Source organism: Microtus ochrogaster, chromosome 6, assembly GCF_000317375.1.
Source record: "Microtus ochrogaster isolate Prairie Vole_2 chromosome 6, MicOch1.0, whole genome shotgun sequence".
Classification (NCBI taxonomy): domain Eukaryota; kingdom Metazoa; phylum Chordata; class Mammalia; order Rodentia; family Cricetidae; genus Microtus; species Microtus ochrogaster.
In genome coordinates, this window is record NC_022013.1 from 87,472,769 (window position 1) to 87,498,768 (window position 26,000).

Genomic DNA, 26,000 nt, shown 5'->3' on the forward strand with positions numbered 1-26,000 from the left:
GCACTTTTTAAATCCTTTCCTCTAGATATTCAGCACTTATTCTTTCATACACATCAGGTATTGTCTTCCGATGGACTTGTTGGCTAACATGTTATCTGCAGGTGTTCACATTAGAGTAGATAGCCTGGAAATGTTCAGGAATGTTCAGAATCAGATTACTTCTGCAAGATTGGAACCTGCCAATGTATTTTCCAGTGTACTAGATTCAAAGGATTTTAGTTAATACTTGATTGATGATTCCATCTGAGTCATGCCTAGAGTAACTCTTGCACTGATCCAGAAAAACTGTTGCTAGGAGGCTGGTGGGTCAAGATTCATTGTGTTTCTGGACATGACATCTGCCTATGTTTGTACCATTTAAGTTAGTAAACGGAAGGGTGTCGTAGGCTTGATTGTTTTTGATAGGGCTCTCAGCATCCTTTAACTCTTTGAAGCCACTAGAGTTTAGAAATCTCTGCTAAGAAAGCATTTCTAAAAATTATGTCATTATTAATAGAAGCTACAAAATTGAATCTTTTCATTGAAAGTTATACTGAACTTTTAAAAGTATTGAATATCATAATTTATATATACTCCATTTTTATGACATTCATATTCTGTTTAATAAGTTGTTTCAGTTGCACTAGTCTTTTAAAAAATTACTTCTAGTTTTTTGAGATTATAATGATTTCATTTTCCCATTTCCTTTCCTCCCTCTAGAGCCTCCCAGACACCCCTTCTCAGTTGTCTCTTTCAAATTATTGCCTTCTTTTTTTCATTAATTCTCGTTGCAAACGTAACTCCTCAATACATAACATAACCTGCTTAGTCTGTATAATCTTGTTTGTATGTGTTTTCAGGCAGGGCTAGCCATTTGATATTGGATGACCAATTGTGTGTTCTTCCTTGGGGAAGACTATTCCTTCCACTCAGCATTTCTTACTTGCCTGTAGTTCTTGTGTAGGGTTGAGGCTTTGCTTACTCTTAATCTTAAAAGTCAGTTTTTTGTTGACAAAGGTTTACGATTCAGAGACAGAATTAATGTGTATGCTGTTATAAGTACAGACTATGAGAAATGATGAAACACTGCTTATCTTTTAAGCCACTGATAAATTTTTATAAGGATTTAGAGAAAGAAAAGTAATATATCCAGTTGTTACTGAAGGACCTCATTGTTGATTGATTAAATGTATTTGTAACCATTGCATTTGAGGACAGTGTGCAGAGCCTGTTACAGAAAAGAACATGTGACTTTGTATTAGAAAGGGGAAGAGTGTCAAAACAAATAGCAGTTTTGTGTGTGCTTCTGATTTTTTTTTTGTTTGCTACTATATCATTTCTTTCTTGTGTCTAGGAAACAAACACGATGATGGCACACAGAGTGATTCAGAGAATGCTGGTGCGCACAGGCGCTGTAGCAGGCGTGCAGCTCTTGAGGAACATTTACGACGCCATCACTCAGAACAGAAAAAGAAGGTCCAGTCTACTGAAAAGCATCAAGACCAAACTGTTGTAAGTCAAACTGCTTTTATGATTGCATTCTTTGATGAAGATCATTCCAGAAAGAGAAGGTCATATTCTTTTACTCAAAATTCAGGAATCTTATGTCAGGAAACTACTTTCTCAACACCACATACAAAACTTGAAAAAGCAAAATCTCCACCAGCAGATGCCAAAGTGGTTTCTTTGTCTTTACAGACTAGCTCTACGCATCACAGAGGGGGGCATGGTGTTCCACATGGGAAATTGTTAAAACAGAAATCAGAGGAGCCATCGGTGTCCATACCCTTCCTACAGTCTGCATTATTAAGAAGTTCAGGGAGTCTTGGGCACAGACCAAGCCAGGAGATGGATAAAATGTTAAAAAATCAAGCTACTTCTGCTACTTCAGAAAAGGATAATGATGATGACCAAAGTGACAAGGGTACTTATACCATTGAGTTAGAGAATCCCAACAGTGAGGAGGTGGAAGCAAGAAAAATGATTGACAAGGTAAATAATTGAAATTTGAGTATGATGTTAGTTTTGTGGGGTTTTTGACTGTTGGACCTTACTGGAGAGTTGGTGTGAAATGTTCTTATTCAGTTGGTGGTATTGGAACTTTAGAATTTTATTAGGGACCTAGAAGATTAACAGCAAGACAAAATATTTTCTTTTATTTGTTTATATTCTGAATTTTCCCAAGTTCTATGTGTAAGGTCTTCTATGTTAAACTAGCTGGGCCTTCTGAAGGTATATAATTTTATTGGCTTTAAAAGTAATGCCATTTTGCATTTATATCAAAACTGAACAAAGAAATATATTGCTATTATTATTAAACAAATATAAATATTAAGAGGTTTCTACCTACTAATTTCATTTTGGAAGCAGGTTAAAAGCATACGTTGTGATTATTTTTGATTCTCTTTGTTTCTTTTTACTTCTATCTGATGAAATCAGAATAAAATCAGCTTTTATATTTTAGTCAGGCTTTTACCCAGTCCTAATGATTGTCTATATTTCAGATATTTCTTTGATGTTGTTGGTTTATTTATTTATATGATGATTTCTGTATGGTTTAAAAGTACTTCCCAATTTTGTTGTGATAGTGAAGAGTTAACCTTAGAATGAGCTATTTATTTTACTTTCTTGAAAACAGCAACCTAAGTTTGGCTAAACATTAATCTCATTTAGATTCTTGTTACGCGAAATGTGCTCATGATTGTAAAACATTGAATCACTTAGGAGGCCAGTACAGACATATTGAATCGAATCGGTGATTAAAATAAGATACCCATGTAGTTCACATGCACATTAACATTTGGAGTGTGCTAGTTAGGTGATGAGTTGTCAGATTGTCCTGTCAGTGGTCAAGATCTAACCTTCTGGAATGCAGGAAAACATAGTAGGATTATGTTCTCTTAATTCTCAGTGTATCGTTTCTATTTTAGTCTGTTCTGTAGTATTACGATGTGTTCACTGGTATACATATATAATTTGTAGACATAAGTTTATTGAGGAGTCTAATTATTTTACTGTTAAGAGTCACATAATGCCATTGAGACCCATTAGTCTTGGAAATAATTGTTATATGTTTTTATTGTATATAAAAAATAATATACTTTTACTGATGTTAAATAAGAAGTATGGGTTTTAAAAAGCCATTGATTTTGGCTTAATATTAATATTAACTAGTATTAATATTGACAGTGATTAATATTTTTCCATTAAAATATTATTTTATGATTTTATATATATTGCAGAAGTTAAGAACATGGCTACTTGCAGGCATCTGGAATTAAATGTATAAACTCTACATGTACTATACTCTTGGGATAAATCAACAACTTTAAGCTTAAGTGTCATTCATTTCTGAAATGAAGAGTTCTTTTAAGTTTAACAGGAATTTAAAAACATAGTATGCTTATTATGGTGTCTATTATGAGAACTGTATATAAACGATCTCTGATTATTACATTTTATATTATTCATTTCCACATATGAATCTCTACCCAAAGTATTAGCAAGTTCTCGAAAGTTCTTTCAGCACTAAAAGGATTAAATGTGAAGCCAAAGTGAAGTTACAGTGTAAAGGACCAGCCTGACCTGGGCCAGCCATTAAGAAAAAGGCATTGCTACAAATGGGCCTCTTTAGGAAACTGATACGCAGTGAGGAGTTTGCAGAATCTGATTATTAATTATTGTTTCAAATTATCATATGTAGCCTTTTTTATTCTTAAGGAATCCTGTATTTGACAAAAATAATATCATCACTTTCAGAATGGAGAAACCAAAAATTTTAGGGCAAGACCCATTAAAAACAATGACATTATGCGACTGGATAGCTAATTTAGCCATTTTTCATTTGGACAAACCAGTAACTAAAACCAAGATTGCTTCAAAGAAAAAAATAATGACTCCATTATCATGGAACTACCACAGTAAGAGAGCCGAGAGTCCATCCAGTAGGTCTGCTTAAATACGGAAGCCAAAGTCAGGTCAGCTTAAAGTTTGTTTTGCAGGAGCAGACATGGAGAAGTGGATTCATATATCTGAAGAAGACAAAAGTATCCTGCAGATGCAGAGAAAAAGGAGGACAAGAGTAACCATACTGAGGCATAAGCAGCACCTTGGATCAGAGTAGTAAACAGACATGCTCATTCATCTGCAGTCCCCTTTGGAGTTTGAGCATGTGTGATAACAGTTGGAGCATCTGTTGTCCAGCTGAATTTGCTTGGTACCCAAAAGCTTCCATATAGCTTCTTCCTTTCTTACTTCACCTTTTAAGGAGTAATTATTTCATTGATAGTGTGCCAGACATTGCATGAGGAGAGGATTATTCTAATTGAAAAGACTGTGTATTCTTTGTCTCAAGAAATAAGTATAGTGGAATATAATTACAAATAAATTTAATGTAGTATATTGAATGCTTTGAGAAGTTTAACATGTTGAAGGAAATGTTACAGTAGCGCCCAAGATGAGGTCTTAGGTTACACATCTCAGCCATCTAATATAATAGCTAAAGCTGTCTAATCTAAAGAGGATTTCATACTCACTATCATCTTGTTGACTCTAATCCTAAGCATTATCATTACTCTACTAGTTCTGTGGTTTTGTCCTTAGTTGCCTGAGGAGGAAAGAGAATTATAAACTCGATGGCTATAGGAACTGTCCTCAGTATTCTCAATGAATACTAGATTTAACTGCCAGATGACTTCTTTTTTAGCATACACAATTACCCCTGTAATAAGGATAACAGAGTTTTCATAAAAAGAATAGACCAGTCTTATTCAGAAAGTGAAGGGCAAGAGTAGCCAGATGGGGGCGTCATCAGTAAAGGAGAAAGTCTTGTTCAGAAGACCACAGTTACTTTTGGAGAAAGAGAATTGAAGTCCCTTGTATATGACACTGAGGACTTACTTCCTATTTTTTCTTTTTAATGCTGAAGGTTGTGGAGATTTATTAAAAACTTATCAACATTTATAGATTCCCATTGGTAGCAAATTGTCTACTTAGTTTTAGTTCTTGACCAAGGAAAGACCCAAGAGACTATAAATAACAAGACAGAAAACTCCATATAATATAAAATGGACAGAGCAATGAGTCAGAAAGCAAGTACTGAGAACATGGATCCAGGAGTGACAGTTTGAATCCTGATGGTGACAGCAAGATTGAATCTATATCAGAGCCAGGGAAAATATGATATACAGAATCGGGAACTTGAAGAGCTGGAAAGGTGGCTGTCTGTAAAGTACTTTGTACAAGCATGAGGACTTACGTTTGGATCTTCAGCAATTATATAAAGCCAGGAGTGTCAATACACATCTGTAACCACAGAGCGAGGGGCGTGTTGACAGGGCAAAGATAGATGGTCCTCCTGTCTTAGCTCATTAGCCAATCAGTCTAGCTTAATCAGTAGACTCCAAGTTTTGTAAGAGATCCTGTCTCAGAAACTAAGGTGAAAGGCAATCACGGAAGACATTCAATAATAGCCTCTGGCTCCAAAGCCGCAGAGAAACCCTGTCTCGAAAAAACAAAACAAAAAAATAATAATAATAGCCTCTGGCTTCCACACATGTGTGCAGTGCACATGCATGTGCACCTGAATGCATGCATACACATACCTACATGAACACTTACTTGCACATATAAACATACCACAGAGAATTTGCATTGACATAGACAAATAGATGCAGAAACTGGAATACACTAAAAATCTACATGTGTATGGAAACCAAGAGAGTAATTCAGAGAGCCTCAGATGTTATCGTAGGACTTTCATATAGATTTCTACATTTTGAATTTTGATGGTAATGTTTTTTCCCCATCATTTTTTTTGGTTGGTTTATTTTTGAGAAAAGAAAAATTATTTACTTCTTTTCTAATTCTCAAACCTTTTTAGCCATTTTCATTTCCTTCATGGGTATAAGAAACTATCCTATGCTAATTTTCAAAGCTGACTGAGGAACTCATTTGTCTGTTAGAAGTCTGACATTTAATAGATTGTTTCCTTTTGTTTATTGTTTTATGAAGTCTTGTTTTTTTTTCTGCTTGAAGAGTTTTTCTCTTAATGTTTAGTCCAATAAGTGCTTGTATTCTTACATGCCTATTTCTTCATAATTCACCTTATTTATTTTTTGAATATTTTTATTGTAAAAAAGTATAGTTTGCCATTCTAAGTGTGTAGTATAGTGTTTAAAATACATTTATAACATTGTACAACCATGATTACCATCCATTTCAGTAACACTTATTACATACATCTGTGTGTGTGTATGTGTGTGTGTGTGTGAGAGAGAGAGAGAGAGAGAGAGAGAGAGAGAGAGAGAGAGAGAGAACAAACATGAATGTAGACGTCAGAGGACAGACAAGTTGGGGGAATTCAGTTCTCACCTTTTGAGTTCATGGGATTGAACTCAGGTTGTCATGCATGACAAGTGCCTTTGTACCTGCTTAGCTATCTCACCAGCCCCTCCATAACTCATTTTTGTCTTACTAAGACAAGAACTTCGTTCTTGTAACTCTCTTAAAAGGCTTTATCTGATGCCCCTAGAGTAGCTACTAGATTGTACTGTCTATCAGGGCATCTATCATGTTTTTTTTTTTCCTCTATAGAAGTAACCTATGTCTGATTTAATTCTGCCTGACATCTCTAGAATGATATTGTTTTGTAGTAGAACATAACTATCTTTTGAAAGCATGAGTGTAAAAGTTTGATGTACTTTTTCATTGACTATATTTATATGACCTTTGATATATTAGCTGATGTATTCCAGTAATTTTATAGATTGGTTAAACCCAACATGATACCCAAATATTTTATTTTCTTTTGGTGTTTTGAGACTGGGTTTCTTGGTGTAACCACTGTTCTGGATTTGCTCTGTAGACAATGCTGACCTCCAACTCACAGAGATTCCCATCTCTGCCTCCTGAGTTCTGCGATTAAAGGTGTGCGCCACAACTGCCAAGGTTTTTTTCTTATTTTTATGAACTAAAACTAGTTTTTACATCTTGATCTTGAAAAGTCTTATCTGTGTTACAAGCTTAGCTAGTTAATAGTATTGAAAGCTGTAAATGTATAGAGATTAGGTCAGAAGAAAAGAAGATATGTTAATTTCAGTAAAAGTACCCATATAGTAGAAGAGCCTGCTGAGCTCTACCAATAGCTAACACCTCCAGCTTAAAATCTGTTTGGCACAAAGAGTAACTGATAAATAGCCAGATTTAATGAAGTGGTATATAAAAGGTGGAAAAATTAGAAATTTTGACTATATAAGTAATTTAACTATATAACAAAAAAGTTAAACTCTTGTTATTAAGAAAAATGCACCAAGGAAAAGGTTATATAGTACTTATTTTAAAAATTGAAGTAAAATTTACATAACATAAAATTGGGTATTTTAGTCCTAGAGAATGTGCAGTTCAGTTAGGTGTTAAAATACACACCTATAATTCCAGGAGTTAGTAAGCTGAGGCAGAATGATGATTAGTGGAACATCAGCTCTCAAAAGTAAAACATTAATGTACTAGAAGCTGTAGTAATTCATACTGTTGTGGGATGAGTGCATTGCCTAACTCCAGAATGTGTTCATCACTTGAAAGAGAAACTGCATTTCAGTAGTCTCTTCCCATTGTTCCAACCCATTGGCAACTATTTGCTTTCTGCCTCTATACATTTACTTAGTCTGGATATTTCAGATTCTATATGTGGCCTTTAATGACCGACCAGTTTTGTCTTCAAGGTTCATCTATGTTGTGACATGCATTGTTACTCATTCTTTTTTATCATAAATCTTAATTAATTCTATGATAGGTCTTTTTATCTATTCATCTATTGATAAATGCTGTGAACAAGAAGTGGTAAATGCTCTCTCCTAACCCATCTGAGCTCTTGTAACAACCTTTTCTAAATTTTACATTTGAAAAGTTAGTTACAAATAACAGAATCACAGTGTTAAATAATTACTGTATATTTATTCCAATGAATTTTAAGGTATTTTTCTTTTTTAAAAGTTAAGTTATATTTTCCTGGGAACATACTATAAATTTAAGAACAAAACTTTTGGCCAGGAGGTGCTGGCACACAGCTTTAATCCCAGCACTAAAGAGGCAGAGGCAGGTGAATCTATGTGAGTTCGAGGCCAGCCTGATCTACAAGAGCTAGTTCCAGGACAGACTCCAAACCTACAGAGAAACCCTGTCTCGAGAAACCAAAAGAAAAAGAAAAAAAAACAACCAACTTTCTTAGGTCATTTTTATTTCTTTGACAATATATCCTTGGAATTCAGCATAGTTCTTCAAGGATTGACCTTTTTTTAATTGTTTTTTATTTAGCTATATATTTTTTCTCTGCTCCTCTCCTATTTTCTTCCCTCCCCTTCTACCCTCTTCCATGATCCCCACACTCCCAATTTAACCAATCTTGTCTTTTTCTACTTCCCCTGTAGTTTAGATCCAGGCATGTCTCTCTTAGGGTCCTATTTGTTGTCTAGGTTCTCTCAGGTTGTGAATTGTAGGCTGGTTTTTCTTTGCTTTATGTCAGAAAGCCACTTATGAGTGAGTACACATGATATTTGTCTTTCTGGGTCTGGGTTACTTCACTCAGTGTAATGTTTTTGGATCTATCCATTTGCCTGCAAAATTCAAGATGTCGTTATTTTTTCCTGCTGTGTAGTGCTCCATTATGTAAATGTACCACATTTTCCTTATCCATTCTTCAGTTGAGGGACATTAAAGCTGTTTCCAGGTTCTGACTATTACAAATAATGCTGCAATCTGTACCAGTTTGCACTCCCACAAGCAATGGAGGAGTGTTCCCTTTACCCTACATCCTCTCCAGCACAAGTTATTATCAGTGTTTTTGATCTTGGCTATTGTTACAGGTGTAAGATGGGATCTCAGAGTTGTTTTGATTTGCATTTCTCTGATTACTAAGAATGCTGAGCCTTTTTTAAGTGTCTTTCAGCCATTTTAGATTCCTCTGTTGAGAGTTTCTGTTTAGGTCTGTACCTTAACTCATTTTTTTTTTTTTGATTATTTGTTATTTTGATGGCCAATTTCTTGAGTGCTTTGTGTATTTTGGAGATCAGACCGACCTCTGTCTGATGGGGGGTGGGTGAAGATCTTTTCCCATTCTGTAGGCTGCTGTTTTGTCTTGTTGATCGTGTCCTTTGCTTTACAGAAGCTTTTCAGTTTCAGGAGGTCCCACTTATTGTTTCTCTCAGTGTTTGTGCTACTGGGGCTGTATTTAGGAAGTTATCTGTATATTAGGAAATGCCAATGTGTTCAAGTGTAATTCCCACTTTCTCTTCTATGAGGTTCAGTGTGGTTGGTTTTATATTGAGGTCTTTGATTGATTTGGACTTGAGTTTTGTCCATGGCGATTGATATGCATCTATTTTCATTTTTCTATATGTTCATATCCAGTTATGCCAGCACCATTTGTTGAAAATGCTTTCTCTTTTCCATTTGATATTTTTTGCTCCTTTGTCAAAGATCAGGTGTTTGTGGTTTTTTGGTTTATTTTCTGGTTCTTCAATTCGATTCCATTGGTCCTCCTGTCTGTTCTTATGCCAATACCAGGCTGTTTTCAGTATTATAGGTCTGTAGTAGAGTTTGAAGTCAGGGATCATGATGCTTCCAGAAGTTACTAGCAATCTTACCAAAAACAATCTGCAGATTCAATGCAGTGCCCATCGAAATCCCAGCAAAATTCTTCAAGACTTCAAAAGAACAGTACTCAACTTATATGGAAAAGCAAAAAACTCAGGATAGCCAAAATGGATTGTTTCTTAAGTGTTTTTTTTGTCAGGTGTGGGATCCTGTACTAATGATTTAACTTATAGAAACCCCATTTGACTTAGCCAGCAGGATCTTGTTCTTTGTGGAAAAAGTGTTCTGGTCTAAAACTCGACTGTGTTTTTATTTTGACACCTTGTTAGGATTAAAATCTTAGTCCTTCACCATCCTTTAATTAGTGTAAGCCTACAAAAGCTTGGCGTTCATTATTAGCTTCCACATTTCTTTGAGAAGGTGGATTCTAAATTTTAATTGATTAGGACTTTTTTGGCCTCTTTCATGTTAGATATGCACTGTGCCACTTATCTATACCCTCAGTTCTATTTTTAATTTAGTAAATTAAGTATTATGCAATGAAATTCTCATTTTTTCTTCATTTGTGTTGCTATAATTATAGTTTCCCCCCTCCCCCTCCTTTCACATTGAGCTCTGTTTTCTGTTACAGTGAACCAGTCTTCTATATCTGATATTAATATGTATAATTTGACCTGTGTACTTGTTTAATAGGTGGAACATAAATATCCATAGAATATGAAAAAAATCAGCTACTTAATAGAAGTACTAGTCCCCAGCCCCACTGTTACCATTTTGAATGGAAATGTATGAAACGCTGGGCTCTGTTGTTTGTACTTTTAAATAATAATCTAGTAGTGGAAAAACCAAAGTCATGGGCTTCACTTGTGTTGTATATAACAGTCTGTTTTATCTGGAGGATTCCTTTCTTTTAATCCAAAGTTGAGATCAGAATCTAAAAGTCTGGTATTCACAGGTGTTTGGTTTAATAATGGAGTGCCTCTGTATGGTTCTAAAGTTCTTGGGTGTGTGTGTATTAGACCCTAGTAGGACTAAGTCATACAGACTTAAATTTCCTGTAGTGTCCACCCTATTGTACATTTAGTAAATACCATGCCTCAGTAGCCAGTTTTAATTGCTTAGAGTAGCCACCGAGGGGTAGGTGAGAATTCTACAGTGAATATGGTCTGTGCATATTCTGAGGTGAAGCCTGAGATTGTGTTCCGTGAGACATGCAGTATTGTGGAGTGAAAGGTGCTCTCCTCTTTCCCCAATACTAGAGTGTGTTGGAGGGATCAGTCCCAGGTGTCCCAGGGTGCGGATCTCTCTGGATCAAGGACATAGCAGTAGATAGCATGTGAATGTCATTCTTCCCCTTGATTATATGAGAGTTATCTCAGTAATCTGTCAGACCCCAAAGAGCTCCTGTTGTGTCTGTTCTGTGACTCTTGTAGTAAGGAAAGGTACTAGACAGGTATGTATCTTTCTCCAGCCTAAAGAATTCCTGGCTAAAGGAGAGAGATTTTGTTATGAACAAGTTTGAAGTTGTAGTAGACACCAAATAGAGTAGGGCACAGAGAAAATAATGAACGTAAGACAAAAAGACTGCTTTTCAAGTATCTTGAGCTGTCCTTGATGACAGGTAAGCTACAGTTGGTAAATCAAATAGTTATGTGCATATGGATGAAATCTCCTGGTGACAGTCTAGAATGAAAGATGGAAGGTCTTACAAATCCGTTCTTCTTGTTTGAGACACTCCCAACTTCTAGACCATTATTAGATAATATATCAAAATGTGTACTTTAGAAATACAAAACCATGCATGCCTCCAAGCATATAGAGAGTGTAACTGACTGTGCACTGTGTTTCCTCATGCAAGCTGTCACAAGCGAATGTCTTTGAGACATGAATGTGTACTGGTTTAAGGTAGACTAGCCATTGCTATCTTACTCATATTTTTCAATGTGTTTTAAAAGCTGGCCATGGTGGCTTATTCATGCCTGTAATTACAGCATTTCAGAAGCTGGGGTGAGATGAATAGTGAGTTTTAGGTCAGTCTGGACTACACTCTGAGATTGCCTCAATAGTTAATAAATCGTAAATGTGAAATCTTAAAGCTTTTTTGTCCCACTGGAATTTTTCCTGCCCTGTCACCTGTATAGAAAGAAAATGGCAATTCTCTAACAGATGGTACTTTAAAGGGAATGTGTAGAAAATCGCTGGGAGTTTTGTTGCCTTCAACTCCCATTAGAGCACAATTCTGGGTACAGTTTGTTACATTTTCAAAATACTAATCTATTCATGCAATGTCCAAGTCATTTTTATTAGAAGTATTTTGAAGAGGTTTACCATATTTATTGGAAACTCTGGTGATTGTATTTTAAAAAGTCGATTCAGTTAACTGTCACCAAATCAGAAACTATAAATAGACATACCACAGTGATGCAAAATGTAAGGAATCACATATGGTTATTTTACTTCAGATTTGAGCTATTGCTTTTTCTGGTAATATAACAATAACTAACCAGTAAATTTGTAGTGAACTATTTGGCAAAAGATCCACAAGCCACTTAAGCTCTAATGTTGCTTTCCTTACAAGTCAGGGTAAAGTCAACAAGACCCAGGCATACTCTCTTTCTTTCTCTGCTTTAATTGCTTAGTTTACGCCAATGTTTAGCAGGATGAAGCAAAGAAATTCTTTTTATTTATTCCTGTCTATATCCTATATTCCATGTACTATTAATGGTTTCATTTAACTTAATAATGTGCAACTTGTTTTTAAAGGAATGATAATTCTAATCAAATTCTTGAAAAACTGCATTTAAATTAAATTAAGCAATAAAGCTGTTTAGTGGTAAAAATTTCCATATTTCACTGAATTTAGAGATATGGTCTCTACTTTACTAAATGCACAGTTCAGAATTTATCAGATTATTATAGGACCATCAATTTCCAACCTACAACCTGTGGGCTTCATGTGTCCCAGTGTAGCTATGAATACTATCCCACACATTTGTAGATGAGTCAGCATGAGAAGAGTCGGCACCACTGGAAGTGGTTTTCTCTTGTAGGAAGTGAAGATTTCAAAGGACATTTCTACAGATTGCTACTTCAAGGGCATATTTTTCTGCTTGTAATGATCAATGTCCCATATAGTAATAGTAATAAGTAAATCTGAGGGATATTTATCCATTCAGTTGAACCAAGTTCAGATTGAATATTAAAATAAAATGTTAAATATAATTAGCTATTGCTTTATTCCAATTTTTTGCAAAGTATTATATCCAGGTTTTTTGTATGCCAGAAAATGACAAAGTCTGGAGTCTTTCCTGTTGGGAAAATATAATTGTATGACTATTGTCTCTGTTGAGAACTTCTTAAAGTGTTGACCATTGACAGCCATTTACTTATTGCTGTCTGTGAGTAGACCAAGAACCTGCATTTCCAACAAATGCTGTACTTTGTGAAAATCAACAATAAAATCTTGTTTGGCACCTTAGGAAATTACATGTATAAATGTAAGTGATATATGTTCATGAAACTTTTTTAGTAAAAAAGCAAATAAAGAAGAGGCATATATTTCTCTTTTTTTGTGTGTGTGCTTCTCCAAAATAGAAACATGAAACAAGCTAAAAACATGATTCTCATGATTGTAGTGTTCAGAATCATTAAGTCATTCAACAGATCTAATGTAGTGTTACGAATATTTCCCTCTATCAACTAGAATATTTGCTAACTATTAAAAAGGATAGCCATATCTGCAGCTGTTGGCTTTCTGTCCAGTCCAGCTGGGGAGTCATCCTGTCATTAAATTTCCCTGTTTCTGAAATTGCTAGGTGAGGTTAATTTAGGATATTTTTGTTTGCTTCTGATGCTGTTGATGTTCACATACTAACCTGGTACCCACACTTTCATTTTCATTGTGAAACAAATTTTTCCTCCTAGGTATTTGGAGTAGATGACAATCAGGATTATAGTAGGCCTATTATCAATGAAAAGCATAAAGGTCTGATTAAAGATTGGGCTATCAACTCTGCTTCAGTAGTAATGGAAGAAAGAAAGCCATTCAGCACACCTGGGTTTCATAACTCAGAGGTATGCGATTCTTTTTATATGCATAAAATGTAAGTTCTTACCATTTGGAAGTAATTTTAAGTGTTGATATAGATCTCCCCTTGTAAAATACCTCAAAAACTAAATTTTGACTTTTTATTTTGAATGAAAACCTAAAGCAGTTTTGGTTTAGTTCTTAGTTTTCATTGTTCTTTCAAAGTTAGGAGAATAATTACAATTCAGGAAAAAATAATAAATTATATTCCCCTTTTTGTAAGTAGTACAATGAGACAATACAGAAATACACACTACTTAGGCTTTTTAAGAGGTATGTGTTTGGATGTAGACGACCGAGCTCAGGAAACATGTGAAAGGTGCAGCTAAACAATGCAGTGAGTGCCGTGTGGTGCAAGCCAGGATGCAATGAGAAGGACAACTGAGGGTGCTTGATTGACATAGCAATGACTTCAAACTTCCACTCCATTTTATGTAGCAAAAGAAAATATAAAATGTTTGTATGAGTTGGAAGTATTATTTGTTCAGATAATAGGCAGCAACTTTCAGTGGAAGGAAGCCTTCAGGCTGTTTTACAAATTAGGAAAATGCAGAACATAGAAATTAACCTTGCTGTGGTCTTAAATGTTGTCATTTGTGGAGCCAGAATTTGAACTTTGGTTATTTTTTTGGGGGTGGGAGAGAGGTGGGTGGATGTGTGCGTGCATGCATGCATGTGTGTGTCTGTGTGTGTGTGTGTTGTGTGTGCATGTGAGAGCCAGAGAAGCATACAAGTGTCTTCCTCTATTAACACTCCACCTTACTCCTTTAGGACAGGGACTTTCCACAGGCACACATAGCCATGCCCAGCTTTTTATGTGATTGCTGGGAATTTGAACTCCAGTTGTCAGACTTGTACAGCAAGTGCTCATAATCACTGAGCCACTTCCTTACCTGGCCTCGCTTTCTTAATTTGTTATCTTACTCTTAAGATTATGTTTCTTTAAGGAAAAGAATTAGTTATAAGTGAATGGTGGATAAATATAAATTAAAAAATCATGTTATATAACACTATTTCATTTATATTCTTACAAATTAAATAGCTTTAGAGACAGGTATGTTTATTGAATAGTATTAAAACTATTCCTCAGTGGTTGCCATTTTCTGAAAATTGTCAAAGCAATTACAGCTTTTTAGTGTTCTTTATTTCCCCTTTAGAGAAATTTGTCGTTTCTTTTTAATTTATACCCTAAAAACAGGTAATTATCAATAGTGATATCAAGTAGTGTGTTGATATTTTGATATATTCAGGGAAAGGTTTTTGTGAATTTCTTTATATTCCCTCTTCTTTCTTTCTCAATCCATGCCAAGTAAAATTCATATAGCTCTAATAAGTTCCTACCTTTACAGCCATCACATGACAGACCATTATAACAAAAAAAACAGCATGTCCTAAGTATGTAAAGCCACCTGTTTGGGGAAACACCTGTTGCAAGACCACCCTGTCATGGATTTCTCAGCATAGTGCAGGATGATGTGCTCTGCCTTTAGTGCTCAGAGCTGTGGGCAGGTACTGCAGGACCTTGGAAGGGAGTTCAAGAAGGCAGATAGCTTTGGTCTCCTTTTGTCTAAATACATCAATCTCTGTATTTGACTATTTTAACCTATTTTTGAAACCATACAGTGTATTATCTATATGAAATCATTACTTTATAAGTATCTAACCTTAGCCTATTCATAATTAAAACAGTAACTTCGGTTTCTTTCTTTTTTAATAAGGTATGTTTTAAATAGTTCAAAATAAACCTTATGTTGTTGTTTTCCATTTCCTATTGGCATTTCAGTTTTTGTGTGAATTCCTGAGTTAAGATTTGGAGAGGAGTCTTTTTTTGTTTGTATTATTAGGGATTGAACTTGGCCTCGTGTGTGCTGAGCAAGTGCTCTTCCACAGAGCTGGATATTCCCAGCATCCCCACTCCCTACTCCACCCCCCCCCTTTTTTTTTTACTTCACCGGCTGTTCTCACCTCTGATTATGGCTTGAGAGATACAGTGTTTATATTACCCTTAAGAAATGCTAGGGTGTTGTGTTCATGGGTTAAGGGACCTATACACTTCACTAGAAGGGTTCAAAAACCATTTGTCTAAAAGACAAATCTAAACACAAATGGGTCTGAGTTCAGACTGGATATAGAAAAACTCATAGAATTATTTTCAGCTTAAATACCTTAAAAAGTCTCAGGCTTTGGGTTCTTGAAATCTATTAAGACTTGTCCTAGCATATTTGATAGTTCATGAAAGTTGGAGTCTGCCTGATTTCCTAGAGAGTAGAGGACTAGCAGGTACTTCAATAGCTCTTTAGACTCTCTCTTCCTTTTAATGGATTAAACCTGACTCCACTGGGCTAGCTGCAGAGCTGTGATATGTAAACTGTAAGCTTCTGGAGTGGGCCTGGCACTGTTACTGTATAAGCACAGGAAGTGATACACTAAATTCAGTGATGGTAAAATCTGGTTGAAAGAGCAGTTAGAGAATCTTCCTCTTAGATATGAAGCATAACAAGCTGAGCTTCAGACACGGCTTCAGTGTCACATGATGTGACTGAATGAAGGTCTCTTTCATGACAATCAGCGTTGGCAGAACTGCTGCATTGTCTCACTCTGTTTTCCTTGTTTAGGAAGGGGTAGCTTCATCTGGAAGCAAACGTTGGGTGTCACAGTGGGCTAGTTTGGCTGCTAATCACACAAGGCATGATCCAGAAGAAAGGTTAATGGAATTGTCTGCAACTGTAGAAAACGGTAATTTCTTTTTTCTCATCTTCCTCCATTTTTTACTTTTTCTGTCTTCTTTATAAATAGATCACGTGTCTTAAAAAGAAACAAGCTAAACTTATGTAAATAAGCATAATGACCATATTCATATATTTCATGCTTGAACAGTTTGTTGACTTTAAGTAAATGCTAGGCTTTAATTAATATTTTGTATATTAGGGAAATATAAGCAGTAGAAACTAACTAATAAAGCCTGTCTCTTTCCGCAGTGTTGGGGGTAAACTGAGAAGCTCATTTTTTATGTTATGCACATTTTTATGTTCTGCTATACGACGTGGCCCCAAGTCCTTTTCCCTTCAAAAACTTTCATGTAGCTCATAAATTGAACCTTCCAAAGGCAAAAGGATACTTACTAAGATTTAGTAGTTCATTTTCCAACACTCTGTTTTTTATTGTAAATTTTTTTGCTATTCAAGTATAATGTTAAAGCTTCATGGTTTTCCTTTTCAGTTAAAAAAAATGTGCAACTATCATTACAGTATAATCAAACTAAAGACAAGTGATCATTTCTAGATGAGCTTTATATATGAATTTATATTATGAATTGAGTTATCAAAGTACTGATTTAATTATTTTTCACTATGTTCATAAGCAATAATGTCATCTTATGCCTATAAGTATATAGAATTCTAAACTGTCAATTTATACTTAATTTTTTTATAATTAGTTTTACAGAAGTAAAGACAAAAATTTTTTAATATTATCAAATTTGTCTCTACATTGTTGCTTCAAAGTGTTTATTTTTTCATTGAGATCTACCAAGTTGAAAAGAAGGAAAGTAGTCTTTTACTTTTATAAGCTGCCTTAATATACCAGAAAATTACAGTTTAAAAGTCCCTTGGTATATAAAATTATGACATATCCTGCCACTTTTTTTTTTACTACTCTCACATTTTTTTTATTGATACAGATTTCTTTTAATGCCTTGTAAGGGCTAAGGTGCCCCCCTCAGGAAGTACAGATTTCCTGAAGTGATGGCATTCATTTCATACTGAGGCTATTTTTAGACTTATCACTCAAAATGTAGTATAATTTGACACTTTTATATTTGTATCTTTTTGCTCTAATGAATTCCTACTTTGGTGTTTTTATTTTATAGAGACAGATGCTAGTGAAGTTGGTGTTTCACTGAGAAGTACTAGCTCTGCAGCTTCCTTGGCTAGTCAGGGAGAGAGAAAGAGGCGAACTCTTCCCCAGCTCCCAAATGAAGAAAAGCCTCTGGAGAGCTCCAGAGCAAAGGTGCTAACACAGAGGTCAGAGATAGGAGAGAAGCAAGATACGGAACTGCAGGAAAAAGAATCTGCTGCCCAGGTACCCCAGCATGAGAAGCATGATGCAGACAGAAGCCTGAGTCAAATGAACAGGGCAGTCAATGGTGAGATTCCTAAAACTGGTGGTGACAATAAAACCCTCCTTCACTCAGCTAGCTCTTCTAGCAAGGAGAAGAGTGAGACCGGTAAAGAAACTTCTTTGGTAAAACAAACATTAGCTAAAATCCAACAACAACAGGAACAGAAGGAGCAGGCCCAGTGGACTCCTGCTAAACTGTCTTCAAAAAGTGCTTCCGGCCACATAGATAAATATAGGGAGGAGTCTTCTAAGCAAGAGTCCCAACCTGTAGAAAGAATTTCAGGACATTCTACAAGCAAGGGAGAAAGAGTTATGCAAAATGAAAGCAAGAGAAGAAAAGCTGAGGAAATTCCAAAAAGTCAGACTTCCAAAGGAGACAAGAAAGAGTCCTCAAAGTCGTTAGTGCGTCAAGGGAGTTTCACCATAGAAAAGCCCAGCTCAAACATACCCATAGAGCTTATTCCCCACATCAACAAGCAGAGTTCTTCTGCTCCCACTTCCTTAGCCTTGGCATCTGCAAGCAGACTTCGAGAAAGAAGCGACTCTTTAGATACTGATTCTAGCATGGACACAACCTTGATTCTAAAAGACACGGAAGCAGTGATGGCTTTTCTAGAAGCTAAACTGCGTGAGGATAATAATAAAACTGATGAAGGCCCAGATACTCCTAGTTACAATAGAGACAATTCTATTTCACCAGAATCTGATGTAGACACAGCCAGTACAATTAGTCTGGTTACTGGAGAGACAGAAAGAAAGTCCACTCAAAAGCGGAAGAGTTTCACTAGCCTCTATAAAGACAGGTGTTCCACGAGTTCCCCTTCCAAAGATGCTACAAAGTCAGGCACTAGGGAGAAAATTGAAAAGAAAGCAAAAAGCCGCTCTACAGATATAGGTGCAAGAGCAGATGGTCGAAAATTTGTCCAGTCCAGTGGAAGAATCCGGCAGCCTTCTGTAGACTTAACAGATGATGACCAGACCTCTAGTGTACCTCATTCTGCTATCTCTGACATTATGTCATCTGACCAGGAAACATACTCCTGCAAACCTCATGGGAGGACTCCACTCACCTCAGCTGATGAGCACAACATACATTCCAAACTGGAAGGAGGCAAAGGAACAAAGTCTAAGACTTCTCCTGTTGCCTCTGGTTCGTCAAGTAAATCGACCACTCTCCCAAGGCCAAGGCCCACCAGGACTTCCCTTCTGCGCAGAGCCCGGCTTGGTGAAGCTTCCGACAGTGAACTGGCTGATGCTGACAAAGCATCTGTTGCCTCTGAAGTGTCCACCACAAGTTCCACATCAAAACCACCCACAGGAAGACGAACTATCTCTCGGATTGATTTATTAGCTCAGCCTCGAAGAACAAGACTTGGCTCATTATCTGCCCGCAGTGACTCTGAAGCAACAATATCAAGAAGTAGTGCCTCTTCCCGCACTGCAGAAGCCATCATTAGGAGTGGGGCCAGATTAGTGCCATCAGATAAATTTTCTCCTAGAACTAGAGCCAACAGTATCTCACGGCTATCAGACTCCAAGGTCAAAAGCGTGACCTCCACTCATGGCTCTCCTTCAGGTAATTGGATCCAGATTTCTAATAACATTAGCATGCTCTCTGTGTGGAGTCTTTATTTAAAATTAAATTTCTAGCTCTCTTAGCAAAATAATTCAAAAATAAGGTTAAGATTAGAGGGTTAATGTCCCCTCCATTAAAATGCAAAATTCAGAAGTCAGTGTACTTCCAATTAAAGTCTTAGACAAAGAAGTGATTACAAAATAACTGAACAGATTTAGGAGTTTAAATTTTTTTTATTTGATAATAGTTAGATTTGTTTGTCAGAATTATATTAGGAATTACTATCCATTCTAAAAATGATGTTATGCTTCTAAAATCAGAAATTTCAAATGTCTTCTGAACCCAAAGAGAAGCAATATACCTTTTTTCAGCCCTTTTGGAAAGAAATCGCTGGTTTAAAGAGAAAATATATGTATATTTATTTATATAAAATATAAGTAATACACATATATTATGTTTTATATACTTATATTTGTGGCTGGAGCTCTTGAAAATTAATTCTTCACTTATTTCAGTGGAAGAAAGTGGATTCATGGAACAATTACTAATCATATGTGGGTTAAACTAAATTGGAAGGCTAATTAATTGTGAGCATTATCTCACAAAGTCCTGTTGTAGCATTTAACTGGAGTAATTACCTAATTGAATATAATTGCAGTCAGTACATACAGTCTGCCAGTATTGAAGTGCTATTGGCTTATTTGTATTTAAGCTGAAGCCACTAAGAGTATGTGACCACAGCAGTGAGACAGATAGCTTTGTGTGTATTCTCATGTAATAAATGTGTTCTCATTACCTCACAATCAACTACTTATATGGGTGTGGCTGAAAAGGCCAGGAAGGGTAGACCGGCTGTTTGAAGACTTGAAGGTTTATGATTCTTTTCCAGCAAGCTAAGTGAGCCTAAGTTTTGAGTTAAAAGTGGAGGAACATTGGTATATAATCTTTCCTTTATTTTTGCTTGATTTATAATACATTCTCTCTGACTCAAAACAAGTAGTATTTTGTAAATGTTGGGGGTTTGGTTTTTGTTTTTTTACTGCTGCTTTCATCCACTCTTATTTTCTTTCCATCTCCATTGGTCAGGGGCTTTGATAATGACAGTCATAGACTCTGGTAGGATCAATGTAGACTGAAGCTAGAGAATACAGTCACGCTTCCTGGAGGATGAATGACATTTTCTTTGTTATTCTCGTCTGCTTCCACATGTCAGTCTTTAACCTACCATTAATGAATTGATTGCTAGGTATTGTTATTTGTTTTTTATGGATCTTTCTTCTCAGTTCCTTCCCTTTGTGCTGTGTTCTCTGGTGTGTACTCTGATTTCTTCTGAAAGACTGCTTGTTTTACTACCTCACCCCCATTCAAGCACATAAACATATTTACGTTTCCTTGCATCCTGACGTGAGCCGTGATGTAAGCTGTGTGTTAGCAAGAAGCATGAAGTACCTTCTTCTCTGCTGAATGACTCGCTCTTTCCATATGGACAATCCAGCTTTATTCCTTTTTCTTGAGTATGAGGGGCATTTTTAAGATGTGGTCTAAATAGGACCACCTAGCAAGTCTGAGAAACAAGTATAAGATTTCATATTATATATAGACAGACTAATTTTGATTTCTGCTTTGAATATAGATCTTGATATTCACTTTTCTTTATCTAAAACAAATCAAGTATCTTAGAATTCCTTAATTTCTCAAGGGAAATTGTTACTTTTATTCTTTATACTAAGTCATCAGATATTACATAATTGCAGTCATGGAATTTAAGAGGGGAACTGGGGATATGAAATAATTTTTGGTCAAATATACAGGATGAGAATCAAGGGCCTTTATTACTAGCTTTTGCTACTATACTGTAAAGAAATGGAGCTATATACTAGCTTCCAGAAGACAGCTAGTATCTGTTATGACTAGAAGTATATATACAAGGTGACCATGTAGTATAATTGTTTGGGTGTTGTTTTCTAAATCATTGAAATCCTATTGTATTATCCAGTACATGTCAGTGAAGAATATACTAAATAGCTGTTGCATGGAATGATTACTAACAGATTTATGTTTGGTTCTAACAATTGAATGTCTATGATGCTATAACATTTCTGTTTAAAATAATTGTATTATCTTGGGTGGGAAAAGAGAAGAAAATAAGGCTTAAAAGAACATGGAATCATACTGGTCAATGTTTCTCTTCTCCATTTAAACTTTAAAGATCTTGAAGTTACCTACCTCCTGTTAGACTGTCCACATTAACATATGTAACAATTATTTTGATTCAGTATTTTGGACTAAGTCATGATCAGGTTTTTCTTTCATTTAATATGGTAAGCATTGTTGATTGGAAATGTCTAGCAACATTGGTAACCATTCTTTTATGCATCTCTGGTATAATTTGCTTTTAAGGGTTTAATGATTTGCCTTTCTCCCATATTCTTTTGGTAACAATGAAAATACCCCAAGTTTGTTTTGTTTAAGATTTTGGTGTTTAAAATTAAGGACCCTAAGTTATCAAAATAAAGCAGTTGACCAGCTGCAGTCTAGGCTAGCCTGGGCTACTTAATCTGTCCCAGACTTGCACTGTATAGCAGGATCCTGTCTCTAACAGCTATACACTGTTATGAAAGGAGCACCGCCACTACTAATAAAGTAGCCGAGGTTCGTTATTTTAAGTGCACAGTTTAGAAAATGTTATTAATATTTTCAATTTTTTTCTTGAATGTTTTTCTTTTTATTCTAAATCTCAAAATCTAAATAGTGAAAATTAAAAAAGCATGCATGACTTTTGTTAATTCTTTCTTCAAGTGAAGAACAAAAATACAAAGTATTCTCAGAATTTTATGTCCTCAAATGATCTTACCTCTAAATGCTTATATACAACAAAACTTTTGTGCTTTAATTCCCCTTTAAAATATTCTGATATATAATGAAAATAAAATGTGTTTTCTGACCTTCTTCTAATCTGTAATTGTATTTTAGGATTAATGTGTTAATTACATTAAAAAGGAACATTCACAGCTATCTACTAATGAACCTTTTTTATTCTAGGCATCATGGATAACAGTATTTTGTAGTAAACATGTTTACACCTTCAGCAAGAAAAGAATGTTGTACATTTTCTAACTAAAATAATTTTTGGCAATGACAGAATATCATTTATTGTCAAATTAAAGCTGCACAATCTAGGGCAAGCTCCAAAACAACAGAGAAACCCTGTCTCGAAAAACCAAAAAAAAAAAAAAAACCAAACTGCACAAATAATTTAATTTCTCAAAGGATTATATAAATATATATATGATATGTACTTTCAAGGCATGATTCTGTTTGCTATGTAAAAACAAGTTTAATAATGTTATACTAGTTTCTTGTGACTTACAAGTTTGAAATGATCTTGAAACTTACTCTCATTTTCATTTGTATAACTAGTGCTTCACCAACCAACAAATTATAGAAATTGGTGTTTCAAACATTCCCAGTATAGATACTAAATTTAGTGATCTATTAACTAGGTCAAATGAACCTAGTTATATAAATTAAATGTATTGTGTAAACAGAAAATTCCAAAGAATGAAAGTATTTTTTTCATTTAATCTGAATAGGTAAAAGTCAGAAAACCTTTTTATATTCTATTTTCTTTGTCAATCCACTTTCTCCTCTTTTTCTCTCCCATACCGGGCACCAACCTGAGTTTAGAGTAAGTCTTCGATGCTCAATTAAGTCCTTCTAGAAACATGCTCATAGACACCAGAGTTGTGTTTCCATGATGATTTTGAAATCCTGTGAAATTAACAATGAAATATTAACTATTACACATCTCCCTTCAGGAAAAAAAACAAACAACTATTTATATATTTATTTTTACAGTGACCCATGAACTTTCTCTACATATGCTTATTCTCCTGTACCCATCAATCTAGACCCCATCCCAAGAGCTGCAAATAGGGTATTAATGAGCACAGAGGAGTGGGCTCTGACTTATTACATGTTATTCTTATAGATTTCTCTGCTTTAAGCCATCTCTGTTGGCATTGATGTCGGTTTTATCTATGAACCAACTAACTTCAAGGAAAATACAATTTTGGGAAGAGGTATCAAGAGGAGTACAAAATTCTAGTGGAAGATGAGGAAATTCTGAGGTTCCCTTACCTCAGAATTCTGAGGTTATATGGAGTAAGCCAGGTTCAGGATTGAAGAGAAAGAAAAGTCACATAGTGCTATTAGTGGCAGTTGGGAATTGCAGTGGTTGCTAAATTTTTCGTCGCTTAGAATACCAACGATATCTCATGATTCTAAATTTTATAAATGCAAATGATAGCTATCCAGGAATTCATTCATTATCCAAAACTATTCTTAGCTCTTGCGAGCCAGTTACTTGACCCATATATATTAGTCATTAAATAAATATTTCCTGCTTTAGTGAAATTTGCCATGAATTAGACATTATCTTCTCTGTTCTTCACTTGTTTATACTTTACAAATTACTTGTATTGGTAAAATGTCCACATTAATTTGTCTTCTGATTTTTAGTGTGTCAGCAGTAATATTTTTAAATGTCTTTACTAACTGTAAATGAGAAAGTAATTGGCACTTTGATGTTTCTATCTGAATGATCTCTTGTGCCTTAAATGTTGGTGGTTGTGAGAGTAGCTTTTGTAGTTTTATGCTTTGTAGATTTTACACCATTGTCTATTTTGACCGTATGTTTTCATTGTTAAAGCAGCAAAGAGTTGTATTGAAGATGCTTTGTTGTGTTTTTTACCATGTAAAAAGTTTTTTCCAACCATAGCGTAACAGGATGTTGAATGACAGAGGTAATGTTTTTTTTTTTCTGCCATAAAGGCATAATTTCTATAGCAGGAATTATGCACGTTTCTGTGTTGGGAAAAGAGGGTTTTCATCATCTCCGTGTTCAAAGTCCATGTGGCATGAGGAAATCTTTTCCCATTTTATTTTTGTCATGTTAATGTTGTTGCTGTCATTTAAAAAGCATCCATATCGCTACTCAAGAAATATTTGCAACTGAAAAACACCCCTGTTAAGCATTTTTGACTAGAGCTTGCTTAGTCGTTTATCATTAGTGAACTTTTTCATTGGAATGTTTATTCACTGCAGTATTTAAAAAAAAAAGGTCTTTCAATTGTTTTTAATTATTCATTGTTTTTATTTTCCAAAAATACAATGTTTCTATCTTAAGGAGTAGTAGACTACAGTTTTTTGTGAGGTGTGTATATGTATGTCAGTTACTGAAATTGTGTTGTGTGTGAGCTCTTGTGGTGATTTTGAAATCATGATTTTTATTTTATCTTTAAAAGGATAACATAATAATTCTTTTTTTAATAATCAAACTAATTTAGTAAATTCAAGATGGAGGCGCTTTCCCACTGATTATGCTTCCACCTCAGAAGATGAATTTGGATCAAACCGTAATTCCCCTAAACATGCTCGTCTACGTACTTCTCCAGCCCTGAAAACCACTCGCATGCAGAGCACTGGATCAGCAATGCCTGCTAGTTCTTCATTCAAGCACCGAATTAAAGAGCAGGAAGACTATATCCGAGATTGGACTGCCCATCGAGAAGAGATAGCCAGGTTGGTTTTCAGTCTTTATCAGCATTGCACATTGAGGGGCTGGAGAGAACTGGCTGAGGGCTAGCAGTTAAGGGCTGAGGAGATGACCTGAGTTTGGCTCCCAGCGCACACATCTAAACTGTCTACAACTTCAGTTCCTGAGGATCTGGTGCAAAAAGCTCCTGCATTATGTGATGCACAAACAAACACTCAGAAGCACACACACACGTGCACGTAAAAAAATTAAAAATAAAAACATTACAGTTTAATAACAAAAGTTCCCTTCTACATTTGTACAAATTATCTAAGAAATGAAATCCCTCAGAATTAAATGTTTTATCCAAAGAATTACCCTTTATCAGACTTTCTGTTTGTTTTCATTTTAAATTATTTAATGTTCATGCTCTTGACATAGGGCAGAGCACTTCATAGAACCCATCTATTTTGGTCCCCTTCACACTTTTTTAAGATTCTAATAGAGATGCTGGTAAGAATAACTTTTGAAAGATGGTTTAACTACACCTAGTTAACATTAGTTTAGACAGTGTACAGAGTACTTTCCTTTTAATCTAATCTAAAAAAACAGTCTATCTGTTTCAGATAGGCTACAAATGTTACTGAGCAACTTTAATCGTTTTTATCGTTTTTATTGCTGTTTGGTTTTTGAGACAGTTTTGCTATAAAAGCTAAGCTGAGTTGGCCATGAATTTGGGATCCTTGTAGGCTGCAAATGTTGGGGTTACAGGTATGCGCAACCGTGCCCTGCTTTGTTTACATTTTTATAAAGTCATAAAATGCAGTTAGTACAGCTCTTTAGTCAAAACATGATTATTTTGAATACTAAATGGCTGCTTATTATAACATTTAAATATGTACAGAAAGTGAAACACATTGTATGTATAATTAGTAACACAGCAGTAAAGCATTTCATTTTTTTAAATCTAAGATTTTTAAATTTTACTGTAGTATGCTTGTGTTGCCTAAACATTTTTTACTATGTTATATGCTAATTATTTTTGCCTTTTCATTAAGACATTAAATTTTATACTTGGCAATATTATCAAACAATGTGTGTACAATAGTCTA

General features: G+C 35.2%; 1 protein-coding gene across 9 annotated transcripts in view; it reads left to right on the forward strand.

Moving 5' to 3' along the window:
- Cep170 (centrosomal protein 170) overlaps positions 1–26,000 on the forward strand; it is an 88,401-nt gene that overhangs the window by 40,952 nt on the left and 21,449 nt on the right. For 3 of the 9 annotated variants that reach the window (XM_005348998.3, XM_013346983.2, XM_005348999.3), the window contains exons 9-14: positions 1,334–1,491; positions 1,678–1,971; positions 13,495–13,644; positions 16,273–16,393; positions 17,526–19,352; positions 24,701–24,935. In XM_005348998.3, the coding sequence (XP_005349055.1) occupies positions 1,334–1,491; positions 1,678–1,971; positions 13,495–13,644; positions 16,273–16,393; positions 17,526–19,352; positions 24,701–24,935 (2,785 nt within the window). The remainder of the gene's footprint in view (positions 1–1,333; positions 1,492–1,677; positions 1,972–13,494; positions 13,645–16,272; positions 16,394–17,525; positions 19,353–24,700; positions 24,936–26,000) is intronic. The other 6 variants (XM_005349002.3, XM_005349003.2, XM_005349000.3 and 3 more) reach the window with 5 other exon arrangements.